Consider the following 20,607-nt stretch of genomic DNA (forward strand, 5'->3'; position numbering starts at 1 on the left):
TCATCAGCATGAGACAGGACGGCCCCGATCCCATATTCGGAGGCGTCTGTCTGTACGATAAACTCTTTACTGTAGTCAGGGGCCTGGAGCACAGGGGCAGTGCACATCGCGGCCTTGAGAGTCTCGAAAGCTGATTGGCAGTGGGGAGTCCAGTGCACCTTCTTGGGCTGTTTCTTCGAGGTGAGCTCCGTGAGAGGCCCCACAATGCTCCCATAGTCCCGGATGAACCGCCGGTAGTATCCGGTGAGGCCAAGGAAGGCCCGCACAGCGGTCTGGGTAGTGGGAGGTTCCCATGCCTGGATGGCATCGACTTTTGGTTGGAGGGGGGCCACCTGACCGCTTACCACCTGATGGCCCAGGTAGGTCACCGATCCTTGGCCGACCTGGCATTTGCTGGCCTTAATCGTGAGCCCAGCCCTTTGGAGGGCGGCCAGGACGGCTTTGAGGTGAACTAGGTGCTCAGCCCAGTGGTTGCTGTACACGGCAATGTCATCTAAATAGGCCGCGCTGAAGGCCTCGAGCCCGGCCAGGACCTTGTTTACGAGTCTCTGAAAAGTGGCCGGGGCATTCTTCATGCCGAAGGGCATCACCCGAAAGTGGTAATGCCCATCAGGGGTAGAAAAGGCGGATCTTTCTCGGGCGCCGGGGGTAAGCTGAATCTGCCAGTACCCGGCGGTGAGGTCCAGCGTGCTCAGGTAGCGGGCGGACCCCAAACGATCGATGAGTTCGTCGGCCCGGGGTATAGGATGGGCGTCCGTCTTGGTCACAGCATTCAGGGCCCGGTAGTCTACACAAAATCGCAGCTCCGGGGGATGGCCGGGGGCTGCGGCCTTTGGTACCAGGACGACAGGGCTGGCCCACGGGCTGTCAGAGGGCTCGATGACCCCGAGGGCCAACATCTTCGCTACTTCGGCCTGGATGCATGCCCGTACTCGGTCGGGTACCCTGTAGGCTCAGTGTCGCACGGGGGGGCTGTCCCCGGTGTCGACGTCGTGGACGCACCAGTGGGTCACCCCCGGGGTGAGGGAGAAGAGGGCTGCGTAGTCCTGCAGCAGTTGTTGACAGTCGAGGCGCTGTTCCGGGGTCAGGGAGGAGGCGAGCTGGACACCTTTGATGGATCTGTCGTGGACGTCGTTCTGCAAGAGGTCGGGTAGGGGCTCGGAGTCGTCCTCGCCCCCCTCGTCGGTCGCCAGCAGCAGGCTCAGTTCGGTCCGGGCGAAGTAGGGTTTGAGCCTGTTAGCATGTAGAACCCGGAGGGGGTTCCGGGGGGACTCTAGGTCAACTAGGTAGGTGACGGGGCTCTTCTTTTCCACCACCTCGGCCCAGTAGACCCAGTGGGTGCCGGTCTGGTCTGGTCTGGTCACCGTTGGCTTGGGCGGACGCTTGTCGTCGGACCCCTTCGCGAGAGGGACAGGACTGCTGTTCTTGCTGGAACTGTTCTCGCGAGGGGCCCCCTTCGTGGCGCCATTGTGTAAGTTCTGGTAGGGCGCCTAGGGAAGCAATCTCTTCGGGGGAGGGTTCAGTCGGTCCAGTGTCGGTGTCCGCCTCCCCCTTGCTGCAGGCGGGGGTTGGTGTGAGCCCCTCGGGCTGGGCGGTACCGGGGGCCTGGGATGAGCGGGGGGCCTGGGCGGCCATGGACCGGGTGATGGCGCAGGCCCATTCGGATAGTCCCAGCATTCGGAGGTGCTCTCGTCGCTCCACTTGAGCCCAGGGGGAACTCTCTAGGTCGTTCCCCAGGAGGCAGTCCACGGGTGCGTCGTCCCGGACAGTCACTTTCAGTAGGCCTGTCACCCCTCCCCACTCGAAGGGGACCAGGGCCATCTGGCACAGGCTTTCGCTGTTGTCAGCCGTCTGGACGGGGCACAGCACATCGGGTAGGATTTGTTTGGGGGTCACCAGGTGGCAGCGGACAGCGGTGACACTGGCGCCGGTGTCACGAAGGGCTTCGGCCCGTCGGCCATTGATGGTGACCTGCTGCTTGGGATTGGTGTGCGGGGCACCATTTCTCGGCTGCCCAGGCAGACCAGGGACATGGCCGCCGGCTCCCATTCGGTGGTTCCTCGGTCGAGGATTTCTTCTTCTTCCTCTCCTTCCCCCAGGGCGGCGGCCACCAGCTGTCAGGGCGGGGGCCCGCCGGCCCCGCTTCTTCGGTTCAGGGGGCATACCGGATCGCTGGCATAGTGTCCGGTTTGTTGACAGCCGTAGCAGGTTACTGGGGGCCGTGGTCCGGTTCTGGCTGCGGTCGCCCCTCTTCGGGCTAGGCTCGGGGAGAGGTGTTGCGGCGGCGGCCCTCGAGGCGGGCTCCTGGGGGCCCCGGCGGGGGGGTCCCGATTCCGGTTCGGCCCTCCCCCTCCACCGCGTTGGCGTGGAGGTCCGGTGGGGTTCCTCTGGTACTCCCCCATCGAGTTCCGGGGGACGCGGGTGTTGACCCATCGATCGGCCTCGACGGCGAGTTTACGGGGGTCGGTCATCTTGCTGTCGAGGAGGTGTTGCCTTAGCTCCACGAAGCAATTGTTGGAGAGATGTTCCCAAACAATGAGGTCGACCAGCTGCCCGTAGGTGGTGACCTTGCTACCCTTGATCCATCCTTCTAGGGCCCGGCTGAAAAAGTCCACATATTCCACCCAGGTAGTGCCCGGGATCTTCTTACAGTCTCTGAACCGCTGGCGGTACATTTCCGCGGTTAGCCCGTAGCGGGTGAGCAGGGCCTCCTTCATGTGGTCGTAGGAGGTCATCACCTCCTCTGGCAGCTGGAGCAGTGTGTCTCGACCTTCACTAAGGAACCGACCCCACAGGCCGGCGCCCCAGTCCTTTCGGGGCACCCGATGGGAGGTCATGGCCACCTCGTATGCTTTGAACCATTGTTGGATGTCGTCATTTTTGTAGTACTCCTTGACGACATCTTTAGGGATATGTACCTTGTTTTCGGCAGGCGGTAGGGTGTCTCTATTACTGGGGGTGTCGGTCCCCCCGTTCTTTGCCTTGATTTCGAGCTCTTTGAGACTTCGCTCGTGCTCAAGGGTCAGTCTTTTTTCCTCCAACTCTCGGTGCCGTCTCTTCTCTTCTATCTCCTCTTGTAGCCGTAGCTGCTCTAGGGCCAGTTTCTTTTCTGCTAGCTGGAGTTCGCCGTCCAGCCGTAGTCGTGCGAGCTCTAGTTCGTGGTTCCGGACCTTCTCCCGCTCTCGTATCTCCTCTTCGGAGAGGCCGATTTCTAGGCTGTTTCTTCCTCCGGTTGCCGGAGTCGGTGCGGTTGATGTGGCCACAGTCAGGGGCAGTGGACCTTCGTCCTGGGAGGGGCCTGCTCCGGCCTCTAGCCAGGTCCTCAGGGCTTTCTGCATTTCTTCTTTGGTACCTAGGCCGGTGGTTGCAATGCCCTTGTCTTTGCAGAACTGTTTCAACTCTTTGTGCGTGTATTCCTCCAACCGTTCGGGCTGGAACTCCGTGGTCGTGTTGTTCTCTTGGTTGCTCATGACTTCCGGTTGTTTGGATGGGTAGCTAGTGGGTTACTGGCTTGTACGTACTGCGTTCGGCTCGGATCCCGTCGCTGGCCACCAAATGTTGGAAGGCGGACCCCGAGAAGTCGGCGAGACCACTCAGGGGGGGCCCCCACACTGTACGAAGTAGCCGAGCGCTGCAGAGAAGCCTCCTGGGAGATCCTTCTCTGATTATGTACTAGCACAGTAACACCACCACACAGGACGCAAGGAGATTGTCTCAAGACGAGCAATTCTTTATCAGCACTTAAAGGTTACGGGATCAATATTTACACGAAAAGGGATCAAGGGATCCACAAAAAGTCTCAGTGTCTCTTTAGAAGGGAAGGGGTAGCGGGACAGTCTTTGGCAGGAGCTTGGTACGAGGGTACCTGGGGCCCAGTTCTTATCCTCAAGCTGGAGGGCCTCCGGAACTCGGAGGGGTCGAGCCGCGACGGCGTCAGCAGGGCTCTGGCGTTCAGTTCGTGGAGAGCCGCGACCAGGTCAGCGGGGCTCTCAAGATGGTTTCTGCTCAGCTCGAGCCGCGACGTCGTCAGCAGGGCTCCGAGGGAGGTTTCAGCGAAGTTGGGCCGCGACAGCGTCAGCAGGACCCCAATGTTCCGGGGGGGCTTCAAGGTTTCAGCAAGAAGGAGCCGCGACGCAGTCTGCAGGGCTCGTGGTGGTTTCAAGCAAGAGTTCTTCTCCGTAGGGTCGGCCGCGATTCAATCAGCAGGGCTCTCGACTCCGGGATACAACTGCCGGTCTGTTGCGGGGTCGCCCCAGATATAGGCCTGGAGCCCTTTGAAGTCCGGACCCTTGCGCCCGGAGGGGCGGAGAGGCCGGGGTGGGAGCGGCCAGACGCCCAGCAGGAGAGGCGCCGGGCCCAGGAGAGATGGAGGCCGATCGCACCTCGGTGTGTGGGGACGGTTGGGGGGTCCCATCGATACCGCCCTCCGCCAGGGCGATGAGGTGTTCACGTGACAACCCCTGGTCAGTTCTTGGTGCCTCAATGTCTGGGCCTCGCTGGGGCCGAGGCCGGGTTGAGCGGAGTCAGGTGGACTGGTGTGCAGGGTCACGTGGCAGGCAACAAAATGGTGGAGCCCCGAGGTGTATGCGACCTCGTGCGGCTCGAACGGGTGGCCCGTGGAGGCCAGGGCGGGGAATGGGCCCAACCCCAGGGAAGTCAGGACCACGCCACGAGGCCGGGTCCAACAGGAAGCATAAAGGGAGAGGAGGAGGCAAGAGATCTTGCTTACGATGGGAATCAGGTGCGCAGCTTGGACTTGTCGTGCTGTGGGTAGCAAACTGGGATGGCTGATTGCCCTGGTGTATTGCCCTGGCGCCTTCGTGCCAAATTGTTGCTTTTCATGCGTGGACTACAGAGTTCTATGGGTCATCTTGGCATCCTGCCTGCGTAGAAAATCTGGTTTCTGACACCTGCAACGCTGCCTTGTTTTAGCTCAAAAAGGCTGCCTCCATTAACTGGAAGCCTAAAATGTTGAAGAATAGTCCTTTCAATATGGGGCTTGTCCTAGTGACTTGGTTGAGGGGACCTAGTTGCCTGTTGTTATGCACTGGTCGGGGGCGATGCCACCCATTATCAGACTCTCCTTCCCCCGGGGCATGGCCAGCCACACCCGCCCTGGGGGACCATTAGCAGAGTGGGGCCTAGGCCTCTGTAGGCACCCGAATGGTGAACTCTAGTGTGGATTCCGGTCGACATATCATATGGCAGCCCAAAGTATTTCCTGAGTGCAAGTCAAGGCTTGAGTTTTTCTTCCAGTGGTGTCACTAGTCTTATTGTTGGGGTGAGTTTTCTGGAGTATGTATGACATGGATGTGTGGTATTGGCGGTTTTTTAAGCTCCATGTTGGGTTGGAAACTTTTTGAGGGTTTTAGTGGACCTCTAGACTTCTCAAGTTCTTTAAATAAACTCAAACCTTACTAAGTTTATGGGGCAAGACTATGTACATGGGGTTATGCTGGCAATAATTACTTGTACTATGAGCTCAGCTTAGGACAAAGATGCATCAAACAAAGTTAGTACATAAAACAACACATTAAAAATAATAATGTGTAAGAAAGTGCAATGGGTATTTCCAAACATTATGAATTGTGTTTTTAGCAATGGAACGGGAAAATGTGAACAAATGATGACTTTTTCATATCGCGCATAGAATCGTTAACTGGACATAACATTCAACATAGAACACAGTTGCAATAATTTATGAGCACCGCAACATCAAGAAAAATGCATCAATTGAGAAACCACAATAGAAGTAAAAGAGAAAAAAAACAACAGAAGAAAAAATGATGACTTTATCAAAAAAATCTTGGCCTGCTCTGAGCGCATGCTGCAGATGATGAGGGAAGGCTCTGCGCGGTACACGGGACTAAGTGAGCCTGACAGTCTGTCAATATCAGCTCTGGGACAAAGATAGCAACAATTTACGCAGATAAGAAGGAAAAGCTCGACAACGACAGGCCCTCCTTTGCCAAGCAGAAGCCACACCTTAATCTCCAAGGTCCAAAGTTTTCCCTATCGTCCGAATTGCACCCTATGTCACACACAGGGGCCTTGTGTATCATATGTGTAATGTTCAGCAGTCCAAGCGACTAACACCACTCATTTCTTTCAGATACTATCAGTGTTAAGAAACCAATAGCACTAATCTTTTGGTGGCAGGGTGCTCAGGTTAGGTTTGTTCGCTTTTTCCTAGCTTGCGATATGCCAAATGCTGGGACTAAGGATCAGGTGTGGTCTCTTAGCCATCGACGGCGGCTCCAGGAAGGACCTCCGCTCCGTGGATTCAGCAGAACCATTCTTGCTGTCCAGATGTGACTCTGTATAGGTGGGGTCCCATTCCTTCAGCTGCTTTTGGGTTCAACGAACCAATCTCTCCTGCCTGGCTCGCCAAGATGTTGCTCAAATGCAAATTTACCTTAAAAACTAAAATACTAGAGGTGTTTGGCAAAACAGGAACAGTTGGTTTAATTAAACGCAGCGACCGGGAGAGCAGGCAACAGAGTTCAATCAATCAATCAATCAGGGGTTTATAGAGCGCGCTACTCACACATGAGGGGCTCAAGGCGCAAGAGGGGGGAGCAGCTCCGGATCAGTCGAAGAACCAGGTCTTGAGGTTCTTCCTGAACGTGTGCAGGGTCGGGGAGCATCTGATGTTCACAGGGAGCTCGTTCCAGGTCTTGGCAGCAATGTAGGAGAAGGCTCTCCCGCTTGCTCTGTTTCTGCGGATGTGGAGGTCTCTGCCAGGGCGAGGTCAGCGGAGCAGAGGTTCCTCTTGGGTACATGGAAGGATAATCTCTCATTGAGGTATTCGGGTCCAGAGTTGTTGAGGGATTTGTAGGCGTGGGTGAGGAGTTTGAAGGTGATCCTCTTCTCGACGGGGAGCCAGTGGAGTTCTCGTAGGTGTTGGGGCATGTGTTTGTGGCGCGGTGTCCCGAGGACGAGTCTGGCTGCGTCATTCTGGATAGTTTGGAATTTGTGTAGAAGGGTTCTGTTGATTCCGGCATATAGGGCATTGCCGTAATCCAGTCTGCTTGTTATGAGTGCGTGAGTGACGGTCTTTCTGCAATCAAGTGGGATCCATTTGAAGGTCTTACGGAGGATGCGCAGGCAGTTAAAACTGGTGGAGGTGACGGCGTTGATCTGGCGGTTCATGGAGTGGGAGGAGTCAAGGATGATACCGAGGTTTCGTGCATGGTCTGTAGGTGTGGGTGGATTTCCGAGGGCGGTGGGCCACCAAGTATTGTCCCAGGTGGAGGTGCAGGGTCCGAGGATGAGGACCTCGGTCTTCTCTGAGTTGAGCTTCAAGCAGCTGTCTTTCATCCAGGCTGCCACTTTCTTCATTCCTTCCTGGAAACTGAGTCTGGTGTCTTTGGGGTCCTTTGTGAGGGAGAGGATGAGCTGGGTGTCGTTGGTGTAGGATATGATGCTGAGCCCATGCTGTCTGATGATGGCGTCGAGGGGGGCCATGTAGATGTTGAAAAGCGTGGGGCTGAGCGATGATCCTTGGGGTACTCCACAGTTGATATTGGTGGGATCAGAGAGGAAGGGATGGAGTCTGATCCTCTGGTTTCGGCCGGGGAGCAAGGATTGGATCCAGTCCCGGGCGGTTCCTTGTATTCCCGCGTCGTGGAGTCTGGCTGCGAGCGTGTGATGTGAAACTGTGTCGAAGGCTGCGGAGTGGTCAAGAAGGATGAGGGCCGCGGTGTGTCCCAGGTCGAGTAGCATGCGGATGTCGTCGGTGGCGGCGAGGAGGGTGGTCTCGGTGCTGTGGTTGCTGCGGAATCCAGACTGGGATGCGTCCAGTATGGCGTTCTCTTCTATGAAGGCTGTCAGTTGGGCGTTAGCGAGTCTCTCTGTGACCTTGGCTGCAAAGGGGAGGAGAGAGATGGGCCGGTAGTTTCTCAGGTCTGTAGGGTCGGCCGTGGGCTTTTTGAGGAGTTTAACCTCCGCCCGCTTCCAGATGTCAGGGAAGATGCCGGACCTGAAGGAGGCATTGATGATTCGTGGTAGTTCGGGTGCGATGGCGGCGGCTGCCCTGTGGAATATGTGCAGTGGACAAGGGTCCGTTGGTGCTCCTGAGTGGGTTTTCTTCATGGTAGTGTGGATGTGTTCTGCGGTGGCGGGGTCCCAGATCATGATGGTAGGCTTATCGTTGGCGTGGAGGGGGGGAGGTGTCTGTCGTCTGTTCGCTGAAGTTTTCGTAGAGGGCCTTGATCTTCAGATGGAAGTAGGAGCTGAGCTTTTCGCAGAGTTCCTGGGAAGGTGTGACGTCTATGGCTTCGCAGGGGGGTTTTGTGAACTGCTGTTTGACATTGAACAGTTCCTTGGCGTTGGAGCGTTGGTCAGGACTTTATCTCTTAAGAAGGTCCGTTTGGTGTCTTTTATGCGCTGGTGGTATTCCTTCAGGGCGTCCCTGTGGTTGTTCCGTGCTTTTGTTTTGTTTTGGTTTCGCCAGGTTTTCTCTAGGCATCTGCAGGAGCGTCTGGCTTCTTGTAGTTCTGTGGTGAACCAGGCAGCCTTCAGAGGATGTTGTTTGGCCGGGCGGCGGAGGGGTGCGTGCTTGTCGGCGCAGCAGGAGATCCAGTGGTGCAGTTCAACGGCTGTGGCATTGGTGTCGGTCGCGGCGCTGGGGGGTCTTGGAGGAAGGTGGTGTTGAGGTGTTCTTCCGTGTCCTTGCTCCAGTTCCTTCGTGGTGGGCGTGGGGGGGGGGCTTGGGTGCGGTGGTGGTGTTGAAGGTGAAGTGGACGCAGTGGTGGTCTGTCCAGAGGGGCTGGGTGGTGCGGCTGAAGCAGATGTTTGTCCCTCCCATGAAGATGGGGTCGAGGGTGTGTCCAGCTCTGTGAGTGGGCGTGTTGACCAGCTGCTTTACTCCGAGGTTGGCGAGGTTGTCGAGGAGGGTGTGGAGTCGGGGTCGTCGCCGTTGTTGAGGTGGAAGTTCAGGTCCCCGAGTAGGATGTAGTCCATGGAGGTGATGGCGTGGTGTGTGGCGAGCTCGGCGATGGCGGTTGCTGACTGGGTGCGAGGTCCCGACGGTCTGTAGATGAGGGTGCTGCATAGCGTCGTCCTGGGGCAGGTCTGGATCTGGAAGTGGAGGTGTTCTGTGTTGGAGTGGGGGTCGCACGTGCTGGATGTGGAGAGTCGGAGTGGGTCTTGAGTGCGATGGTCCTCCTCCAGGGCGGTGGGGGCAGTCCTTTCTGTGGATCTTGTAGCCGTCGGGGATGGCAGTGGCAATGTCGGGGCTGGAAGTGGCGTTGGTCCAGGTTTCCGTGAAGAAGGCGACGTCGGGCGAGAAGGTGTCGATCAGGTCCCAGATCTCTACGGCGTGTCGGTGGAGGGAGCGTACGTTGAGGAGAACGCAGGTTAGGGTTTCGGTGGTGCGTGCATCAGGCGGGCCTTCGGTGGTAGTGGTGGTTGTGTCGATGGTGAAGGATCTGTGGCAGAGTCTGCATGAGAACGGTCCGTGGGTGGTGTTAGGCGAGGATCTTTCGCAGTCGCTGTGTCGTCCGGGGTTGAGCGAGTGGAGTGCGGCGGAGTTGTATCGGCAGGGTCCCGGAGATCCAGGGTTCCTGGCGCTGGCCGTGGTCAGGTCGTGGACAGGTGCAGATGGGCTTGCCTTAGGCGCGCCAGCGGTGCGCCCGCTGCGCGCGGTCGCCATTATGTGGGGAGGGGGGAGAGACGTGCAGCTGGGAGGCGGGAGTGGGGGCGCGTTGCGGCAGGAAAAAAGAGATGGGAAATACGGAAAAAAACACAAAATGACTACAGTACAATTACAATTATACAATGAACGGTGGTACAGTAAAGTGGGAGCAGAATGCTAAGGGGGGCACAATCAGCGTGCTGCTGACAACCAGACAGAGGAGAGAGAGAGCTGGGGGCTGAAGACTCTCTCGAAGCAGATTGATTTCGGCCGTTATTTTATATACTACATGAAGCGTCATAATGTAATTTGTACATTCCTTTGGAGACAGAAACCTTGGCCTAGTCACGGGGCCATAAATCTGGTCACTTGATAAGAAGCGCAGGTGGGTCTCGATCTTGCATTGACACGATGCGGGGCCAGTGGGTACCTGTCCAGATGTCCGGGTTGGGGAGCGTTTGATCACTGCGTGTAGTGTGCATGCTGTGTTCTGATTGGCTGAGTGTTCCTAGCTTAGTGTGGTATCTGACTTAATGATGTTTTGGAAACGCGAGACCCACTGGCCAAACGTGTTTTATTGGGGCCAATCTCCTAAAACCATATGGTGTCGCTGCCTCTCTGTGGGATCAATTATGGTTTTCCTGTTCGCAAGTTTGTCTAAGGGTTACGTGTCACCGCACCTGTGATCTGTCCATCAGTTGTTTATTCCTAGGTCGCAGGGCCTGCCTGACCACGTACTTCTTACCCGGAGTTTAGGGGGAGGTAATGTTGGGTGAATTCAACAACGATGATGCAAGTTCTTTATTATACGTACATATATCATGATTAAGCTATCCTGTTTTAGGTTTAACCCTATAATAACTGATAAAAATCCCACCAAAAGCGAAATAGCCCTCACCAGTGTAAACACATTAACACTGAAAAAACACCTGCAAAACCACAAACTGAATGCCATTCAAAGAAAGGAAAATGAGAGTGAAAGTAATTTTTATTTCTTCATGAAGGGGCCAATACTATGAAACTTTGATATACAAGGTAGCAGTAAATAAGACTGGGCTAACATTATTCTGCTTTAGTTTTGAAGTTTAGGGATGTCACTCAAATATTGTTTCTCCTTCTTTTTTTCAGTTTTGTGGTCGTTGGTCTAAAGATGCAGGGTTTAGAAGCATGTTTTAGATCTTACTTAATTATTTTATAAACTGTAGAGAATCATTAAATATCAAAATCATATTTGATGTTTTGGCTATGTTTGATTATTTTACTGATAGGTAAAATGGCTGGTTTCATAAGAATCTTTCCTAATATGTATCTTCTCATTAACCCACAGAGAATGGGTGAAACCCTTTGATACAGCAGCCCCCTTTTCTAGCGAGTCAGTATTGATAGGTGAATTGCCAAACACCCCAGGCTTTAAACATTTAATAGAAGTATTAGTAACAGGTGTATGTGAAAGAGCGCTGTCAACAAGCATCTGGGAAAGTGGTGAAAACATGACACCAGACATTTTGAAAACATGAAAGGCAGTATCACTTGGAATGCTTCTGCTAAAACTTCATACCAAGTTCAAAAAATATTGAAGTGATAACGTTTGTATTTGCAGTGATTCAGCTACATATATGAAAATGTTGTGTGGTGACCTGCCAAAAATCAGTACCTCTGCTGAAGTGCTTCCCTGTAAGAGATCCTTGCCACTTGCTAGGTGGTATGGTTGACGCATCTTTACAATGAAGAATGCTATTAACTTTGTCGTTTATTCTGGTCATCCCAACGGTGTAATGTAGCCGGTGGTTCGCAGTCCTAGGGACCATGAATGCCATATTATCCATGTGGCGACCGTTTACAGAATTTGTGCTGAGTGATGATGCCAAAGGCAAGAAATGTGAGGATCTTCAGTTGCATAGTGATAGTGATGCTTTCTTAGATTTGTACGTGAAAACATGACTGCTGCTGTAGACACAATCACATAATCAAAAAACTAGAGTCTAAAAATACCCTTGTCTACCAAGTGTTCAGCATAGTTGGTGTAGATGTGAAACTTCTGCTTGAGAGTGGGCTGGCCGACACTTTTAGTGACTTTGGCACGGCAACATGCTCCAGGCTAGAATTCTTGCCACTTGGTAAGCAAAGAAATGATGAGGAGCAATGCAGGAAATGTTATGTTACAGTCTGTGGGAAATGGCCCGCAATGATGTCACTTCACCAACCATTGCAAAAACAACAGTTGATGGACAGAATGCAGAACAATGTCATACATTCACCCCAGTACCGAGATCTGGGCCTAAATCCATCATTTTTTTGCTCACCGTGCCATTCCAGTTTGAACCCAGCCATATGCAATACAGTCTTGACCCTGTGCCCCATGGGAACAGTCCAGCCCGAACTGCCAAGCCAGGTCCTCCCTGGACTGGAAACAAGCATCCTAGGACCGGTTTCGGGGTTTCACCTCTCTTCAGCCAGGATAGCTTGATTCCAGTGGCATGGAGAGCACGGGACTCACGTCTGAGCATACCCGTCCCACTCGGGGTGACAAATGCAAACAAAACAGGTGATGGACAGAATGCAGAACAATGTCATACATTCACCCCAGTACCGAGATCTGGGCCTAAATCCATCGTTTTTTTGCTCACCATGCCATTCCAGTTTGAACCCAGCCATATGCAAATCAGTCTTGACCCTGTGCCCCATGGGAACAGTCCAGCCCGAACTGCCAAGCCAGGTCCTCCCTGGACTGGAAACAAGTATCCTAGGACCGGTTTCGGGCTTTCAGCCCTCGTCAGCCAGGAAAGCTTGATTCCAGTGGCATGGAGAGCACGGGACTCACGTCTGAGCATACCCGTCTGCAAAAACAACAATTGATGGACAGAACCAACCATGGCATTTGAAGTAAATGAAGTCTCACTGTGGTACTCTTACAAGTTCCAGATCCCTTTCGTAAAGGGGAATTTTCTCAGGACTTTGAAAGGTGCAGTTTCATTTTTGACCACTTTAATAACTCTGAGAGAATATGCGCCTAGTTCAACGCATATGTTGCTGAACCTGTCCCAATGAATCGCAATCTTCAGGTGCATCAGTATTGGCATGGAAAGCTATGTCAGTAGCCAGAGTTAGCAAATTGTGTACTGGCTGTTTTGGTGTTGCCCGTCTCACGTGCCAATGCTGAGAGGGCCTTTTCACAGATTAAAGTTTACATGGGAAGGCAAGAGTGAGCGCGCATGACCAAAGACTCACAGAAGAAGTATTGTAAGATGTACTACAATAAGTGTGATTTGCAGAAATGTATTTGGACCTCATATACACTGTACCTACAGTGTTTATATACCATGCATTATCAGTGCAGAAAGCAAGCAATAATAACAGCAAAATGTTCCATCAACACCTGAAAAACACTGTTTCTGTTGTTTTTAATGGCGCGAAAATGTGTAACCACAGTTTCTTTATGGAATTGAAAACACTGACTTCATGATGTACATTGATATCAAATTCTCCAATATTAACACATTAAACCTCAGCCTCGTCCCTCTCGTGGACATTAAACCTCAGCCTCGTCCCTCTCGTGGACATTAAACCTCAGCCTCGTCCCTCTCGTGGACATTAATCCTCAGCCTGTTCTCTCCAGTGCACATTAAGCCTCAGCCTCGTCCCTCTCGTGGACATTAAACCTCAGCCTCGTCCCTCTCGTGGACATTAAACCTCAGCCTCGTCCCTCTCGTGGACATTAAACCTCAGCCTCGTCCCTCTCGTGGACATTAAACCCCAGCCTCCTCCCTCTCGTGGACATTAAACCCCAGCCTCCTCCCTCCCGTGGACATTAAGCCTCAGCCTCGTCCCTCTCGTGGACATTAAGCCTCAGCCTCGTCCCTCTCGTGGACATTAAACCTCAGCCTCGTCCCTCTCGTGGACATTAAACCTCAGCCTCGTCCCTCTCGTGGACATTAAACCTCAGCCTCGTCTTTCTCATGGACATTAAACCTCAGCCTCGTCCCTCTCGTGGACATTAAACCTCAGCCTCGTCCCTCTCATGGACATTAAACCTCAGCCTCGTCCCTCTCGTGGACATTAAACCTCAGCCTCGTCCCTCTTGTGGACATTAAACCTCAGCCTCGTCCCTCTCATGGACATTAAGCCTCAGCCTCGTCCCTCTCGTGGACATTAAACCCCAGCCTCGTCCCTCTTGTGGACATTAAACCTCAGCCTCGTCCCTCTCGTGGACATTAAGCCTCAACCTCGTCCCTCTCGTGGACATTAAATCTCAGCCTCGTCCCTCTTGTGGACATTAAACCTCAGCCTCGTCCCTCTCGTGGACATTAAGCCTCAGCCTCGTCCCTCTCGTGGACATTAAATCTCAGTCTCGTCCCTCTTGTGCACATTAAGCCTCAGCCTCGTCCCTCTTGTGGACATTAAACCTCAGCCTCGTCCCTCTCGTGGACATTAAACCTCAGCCTCCTCCCTCTCGTGGACATTAAACCTCAGCCTCGTCCCTCTTGTGGACATTAAGCCTCAGCCTCGTCCCTCTCGTGGACATTAAACCTCAGCCTCGTCCCTCTCGTGGACATTAAGCCTCAGCCTCGTCCCTCTCGTGGACATTAAACCCCAGCCTCGTCCCTCTCGTGGACATTAAACCCCAGCCTCGTCCCTCTCGTGGACATTAAGCCTCAGCCTTGTCCCTCTCATGGACATTAAGCCTCAGCCTGTTCTCTCCAGTGCACACTAAGCCTCAGCCTCCTCCCTCCAGTACACACGAGGGACATATTTATAAAAAACTAATCACCCAGCGGCTCCAAGCCATCTTGCTGCCCTGCAGGATAGGGAAAGGGCATGAATGCGCCATATTTAACATTATACGGCACATTCCTGTCCTTTCCCTTTGCTGGCACACAATGTGCTGCCGTGCGCCAACGCCGAAACCCTTGCACTATTGTGCCAGGGTGCTTGCATTTTAAGTAGGATTGTTTTTTGCAAGAAGGGGCACCTTCCTGCACAAAAACAATCCCCTAAGGCATTTTCCTCTTAAGGCTGGTGCTGCATGAGGAAACAACAAGGGGAAATAAAGAGATGTCTCTTTGTTTCACCTCCCCTGGGGTGCGCAGCATTTTGACTCATTCCTGTCGACAAGTGATGGTGAATCTGGGAATGTGCCAAAATCATTCAGTGGATGTGTGGGAACACCCACGCTCCCCCATGGAATGCCTGCGATTTGCACAGCGTTGCTTTGCTTTAGAATGTATCAATCAAGCCACTAAGGGCCATGCAAGGTGGCCTCGCGTGGCCTGATCAATCTAACTTCAGAGTTGCGTCGCTCTTGCGCCCCCTTGTGTGGAGGAAGGGCGACGCAACTCTTTGATGAATTTGGCTCTAACTCTCAGCTTCTTCTCCTCAGCACCATGATTCAACAGATTCTGACTGCAGAGCCCTAACCTACAGCTCATCTGTCTCCCTGCAGATTGTCTCTTCCAGCTTGGAGAGTTGAGCCTCGCCCTGGCAGATTACCAGCAGGCCCTGGACCTGAGCCCCCTGGACAGTGTTGTGCGGCACCGCATCGCAATGCTGCAGAATGAGCTGGGGCTGCAGGAGCAGCAGCAGAGGTAAAGGGGCACAGAGGGTGGAAGGTTTTCCCAACTCTCTCTCCCCACGGGGGCTCATGGTTCCTTTCTCTGTTTCAGGCGATATCACGAGGCAGAAGTACATTTCTCCAGAGCCATTGAGAACCAGCCACGTCTGGCGGCCTATTACCTGCACCGGGCACGGGTCCGGCTGTGTCTACAGGAGCCCGCAGGTGCCCAGGAGGATGCCCTAACTGCTCTTCTCCTGGACTCCTCTAGCAGCGAGGTAACGTCATTGAGAGGGGATGCCTCTGGGTAAATCTGTCCTGGAGTAGAGCTTTCGTCTGTCAGAGTAAACTTGTGGTCAGATACTCCCATGCACGAGTAACCCTACTCCTGGGCCCGGCTTGCAGTAAGTAGTGGGGTGGTGGGATGTCTCTGGGTAACTCTTTCCTGGAGTAGCCCTTCCACCCGTGAGAGTAATCTAGTGGTCAGATACCCCCATGCACGAGTAACCCTAATCCTGCACACCGCTAGCAGTGAGGTACTGGTACTGGGGGGATGTCTCTGGGTAACTCTTTCCTGGAGTAGTCCTTCCATCCGTGAGAGTAATCTTGTGGGCAGATACCCCCATGCATGAGTAACCCTCCTCCTGGACCCCACTAGAAGTAAGGTACTGGGGGAGGGATGCATCTGGGTAAATCTGTCCTGGAGTAGTGCTTCCATCTGTGATAGTAAACTTGTGGTCAGATACTACCATGCACGATTAATACTACTCTCCTACCCTGGTCCCTCAGAGTACTCCTAAAGTATGGGGGAGGCTCTCATGCTCCGAGCAGCCCTATACTTTCCTGGTCTCATGCTGCAAACAGGGAGTTACCTCCCCAGACATAGCTGGTCCCAGGCTAAGATGGATTATACATGTGAGATCCCTGTGCTTACTTCACACCTACACGTGGATGCTTCCTTGCTTATCTTCAATCTAACCATGGCTGCACTCCTGCTTATAGTTACTCTGCACAGGGATGCCCTTCAGTGCTTACAGCTGTTCCATGCATAGGTGCCCCGTCCTTATACCTCCGCACAGGGATGCCCTTTGGAGCTTATATATGTTCGAGGCATGTGGGCTGCTGAATTCATATCTGTGCATAGATCGCCGCCTAGTGTTGGGTCCGGATGTTTGCACGTTGTTGTCCTGGAAGAGTCTTCGAAGTATCCTGAGATAGGTGACTCCTCCCCTGGACCACAGTGCGCATGGGCATCCTCTCCATCCTCAGATTGTTTTTTTCCGCCATTGGGTTCGGATGTGCTTATCTTGACTCAAGTTAGGAAAATTTAGTTTTCAGGCCAAAAGGCCTTTAGTTTTCGTCGGTACTGTTCCTGATCAGTATCGACAGTTTACTTGCTAGTTTAGCGACCTTAACAACTTTTTCGGATCCATTATATCCGACCATCGACCCTACATCGACGATGGAATCGAGGACCCCATTCAAGCGGTGTCCTGTTTGCCACGCGAAATATCCACATATCGACGTCCACCCGGTGTGCAACAAATGCCTCTCACCGGATCACGACGAAGCGAAATGTATGGCCTGTGCCCGATTCAGATCCAAGAAGACTCTCCGGAATCGACGAGCCGCGAGACTTGAAGCGCAGCAAGCGGCACCGGCCCCGACCAACATCTTCAGCACCGAGGACGAAGATGTTGAAAGCGTGGAAAACATACCCTCCAGCCCCGCTTCCGAACACGGTTCCAGATCGGAAGACGTAGATGAAGAGCTTTTTCACAGGGAAGAAGCCGACGATGAGGTAGGAGACTACGATGAGGCCTTAGAGGCCGAAGAAGGTAGCTCTGGTGACGAGCAGGGCCTACCCGTCCAAACGGAGGATATCACAGTGCGTCAGTCTACGGCTCCGGTCGAGGGATCGCCTTCGGGCCTTACCCAAGATCAATCCCGCAGTTCTTCGGCCCCGCCCTCTGGCCCGGCCTCGGACATCCATCGAGAGCCATTATTACCCAAAAAGACTGGTTTCCCTTCCACGAAACCGAAACCAATCGTCGCACCGGTTCAACAGAAACCGAAAGTAAAACTAACACTGGTCGGCTCGAGGACCACCACACCTTCGACGCCAGCCAAAACCGTCGGCTCCGACCGCACCAAAAGGGACTTCGGTGCCGAACTCGCTGCAGCCGATGTCGGCGCCGACCCAAAGAGAAAGGCCATCGGTACCGCCAAAGCGCCTCGGCCCCCGGCACCGAAACAATCGGCACCGACCACCAAGGTTAAAATGGCCGCTGCATCGCAATCCACCTCGAAAGCAGCGACTACGGTCCAATCATCGACGCCGTCGACAGCTACTACCTCTCCTCGACTCGATGACCCTGTGGCTCCAAAGAAGTCCACACCTACCTCTACAGAACCACTCGGCGCCAAAGAACCGTCGGCGTTCCAGGTGCGACAAGTTGCAGCGTCCTTGCAACGCATCAGAGAAAAGGCAGCCCTCCAGGCCACGTCGGGCTCCGAGCCGAAAAAGGCTCAAAAGGCACCTTCGGCACCAACCAACATCACCTTTGGTTTGCCGCCATCCACGGCCCCGAAACTATTCGAGATCAGAACACGTGTCACCCAGACAAGGTCCCCATCTACTGAACACTCTCCTACTGGGACATCACCGTTCCACTTCATCGACGCCGACACCGGCAGGCTCATGCTCCGAAAGCGGAAGATCACTTCCGAGCAGGCTTTGGACTCTTACAGGATCCCGCTAAAGCAAAAACTGCCGGCGGAATCGGAACCAGTTCTTTATGAACGCCTCCACACCTCTTACCCAGATCCACAGTCCTTCTCTCCGACGCACTCCGACACGGACGCAATAGAGGACTACATGGGTGACGACACCACCTACCCCAGGGATATGGACCCTGAAGGCCAGCAGGACCCTGATCAAGCTTGGGATGACCCTGTAGACCCAGGTGCCGCTATGGATACACAGGACACGCAGCTTTATGGCGCAAAAACGTCTCCCACAGAGGACACTGCTGCATTCAACGCCCTCATTGAACGTGCCGCAGCCAATCATGGAGTGCAACTCCACTCAGACACAATCGAGGACGATTTCTTGGTGGACACTTTCGCATCCTCAGAGAGGACTGTAAAGACTCTGCCCATGTTGAAAGGCGTCCTCAAGCCAGCAAAGGACATTTTCAAAGAAACCACCAGGGCACGGGTAATAAACCCCAGGATCGAGAAAAAATACAAGCCAGCACCTGGGGACCCTACGTACATTAGAGGCCAGTTGCCTCTGGACTCCATCGTAGTTGCTAATGCTCGCAAACGGGCACACTCGCAGACAACTGGTGATGCTCCTCCCCCGGACAAAGAGTCCAAGGTGCTAGAGACCTCCGGCAAAAGGATTGCAGCCCAGGCGGCAAACATATGGCGCATTGCCAATACACAGGCGCTCCTAGCTCGCTACGATCGCTCACACTATGACACGTTAGAGACCCTACTCCAACATCTACCTGACGAGTACAAAGAGGCAGCGGAGCTCCTCATCAGGGAAGGACAACTTCTCACAAACGCATCCATTAAGTGTGCACTGGATGCCGCCGACACAGCTGCGAGAGCAATAAACACCAGCGTCATGCTACGACGACACGCCTGGTTACGAATCTCCGGATTCAAACCTGAGGTTCAAAATAACATCCTCAATCAGCCGGTCAACCCCGACTACTTATTCGGACCAGAGGTTGACACCACCCTAGAAAAGATAAAATAAGACACAGACACTGCAAAGTCAATGGGGGCTCTGCAAACGCAGACATTTCGTAGTGGCTCCTTTCGTCGCCCCGGAAATAGAGGAGCGGGTAGAGGACAGGGGTCACAGCAAACCTACAATAAAGGGGGCACACAAAGTACCTACGATAAAAACACCCGAGGTGGATTTCGTGGCTCCAGCACAAAGGGCAGAGGCCGCGGTTACGGCAATACCAGGTCCTCCCCCAAAAACAAACAGTGACGCCCTCTACCTTCCCCCCGACCACATAACACCTGTCGGGGGAAGACTCCAGCGGTTCCTGTCCACGTGGAATACCATCACCACGGACAGGTGGGTCAAAGATGTTATCCAACACGGTTACTGCCTCGAATTAACCTCCACTCCACCCACAATACCGCCAAAGCACCGTCCTATGTCCTCAGAGCACTTAGCATTATTACAGCAGGAGGTGCTAAGTATGCTGCAAAAAGGCGCAATAGAGGTCGTGCCCGTCCACCAGCAGGGGACAGGGGTGTACTCTCTGTACTTCTTAATACCAAAAAAGGACGGGTCACTCAGACCTATACTAGACCTGAGACCCCTCAACCACTACATTCTCTCAGAGCATTTCCACATGCTCACCCTACAGCAGGTTCTCCCGCTGCTCAGACAGGGAGACTTCCTAGCCACGCTAGACCTCAAAGATGCGTATTTCCACATACCCATACACCCGTCACACAGGAAATATCTCAGGTTCACTATTCAGGGGCAGCACTACCAATTCAAAGTCCTTCCCTTCGGCATGACAACAGCACCCAGAGTTTTCACAAAGTGCCTAGCTACTGTGGCTGCACATCTACGGAGGCAACACATTCACGTCTACCCTTACCTGGACGACTGGCTTGTTCAGGCAAAGTCAGCCCAGCAATGTGCCAGCCACATGTCCCGCACCATTCACCTTCTTCACAGTCTGGGATTCTCACTAAATTACCCAAAATCACATCTCCAACCTGCACACGTACAACAGTACCTAGGTGCGACCATAGACACTCTGGCAGCCACAGCTCAGCCAAATTTAGTGAGGATCAATGGCATGCAAATGCTGATCTCAAAGTTCAAACCCCAACACTCCCTTCCTGCGCGAGTGTTCATGCAGTTGATAGGCATGATGGCCTCCTGCATTTTCATAGTCCCGCACACGAGACTACATATGCGCCCGCTTCAGGAGTGCTTAGCACGTCAATGGAATCAGGCTCACGGGCAACTAAAAGACCTAGTGTTGGTGAGCGGTCGGGCATACAATTCTCTGCATTGGTGGAATCCACAAAACCTTTGCAAAGGCCGACCGTTCCAAGAGCCTGTTCCACAAATCATACTAACAGCGGACGCGTCTCTCCAGGGATGGGGAGCTCATGTACTCCATTACACAGTGCAGGGACTATGGACAATACAACAAAAGAAGATGCACATCAACCTTCTAGAACTGATGGCAATCTTCCTGGCAATGAAAGCCTTCAAGGTACACTTGTGCAACAAAGTCGTGTTGATCCGGACAGACAACATGACTGCCATGTACTACATACCGAAGCAGGGAGGAACACACTCGCCACAGTTGTCTCATCTGGCTCAGAGCCTGTGGAAGTGGGCCATTCAGAGGAACATATTCCTCAT

At 53.5% G+C, this 20,607-nt stretch overlaps 1 protein-coding gene across 2 annotated transcripts in view; it reads left to right on the plus strand.

Moving 5' to 3' along the window:
- Positions 1 to 20,607, plus strand: part of TTC16 (tetratricopeptide repeat domain 16) — a 535,487-nt gene that overhangs the window by 322,644 nt on the left and 192,236 nt on the right. For both annotated transcript variants that reach the window (XM_085614130.1, XM_085614131.1), the window contains 2 exons: positions 15,078 to 15,219; positions 15,298 to 15,463. In XM_085614130.1, coding sequence (XP_085470256.1) covers positions 15,078 to 15,219; positions 15,298 to 15,463 — 308 coding nt within the window. The remainder of the gene's footprint in view (positions 1 to 15,077; positions 15,220 to 15,297; positions 15,464 to 20,607) is intronic.

The sequence above is a fragment of the Triturus cristatus genome, chromosome 1_2 (genome assembly GCF_964204655.1).
Source record: "Triturus cristatus chromosome 1_2, aTriCri1.1, whole genome shotgun sequence".
In the NCBI taxonomy this organism is placed as follows: domain Eukaryota; kingdom Metazoa; phylum Chordata; class Amphibia; order Caudata; family Salamandridae; genus Triturus; species Triturus cristatus.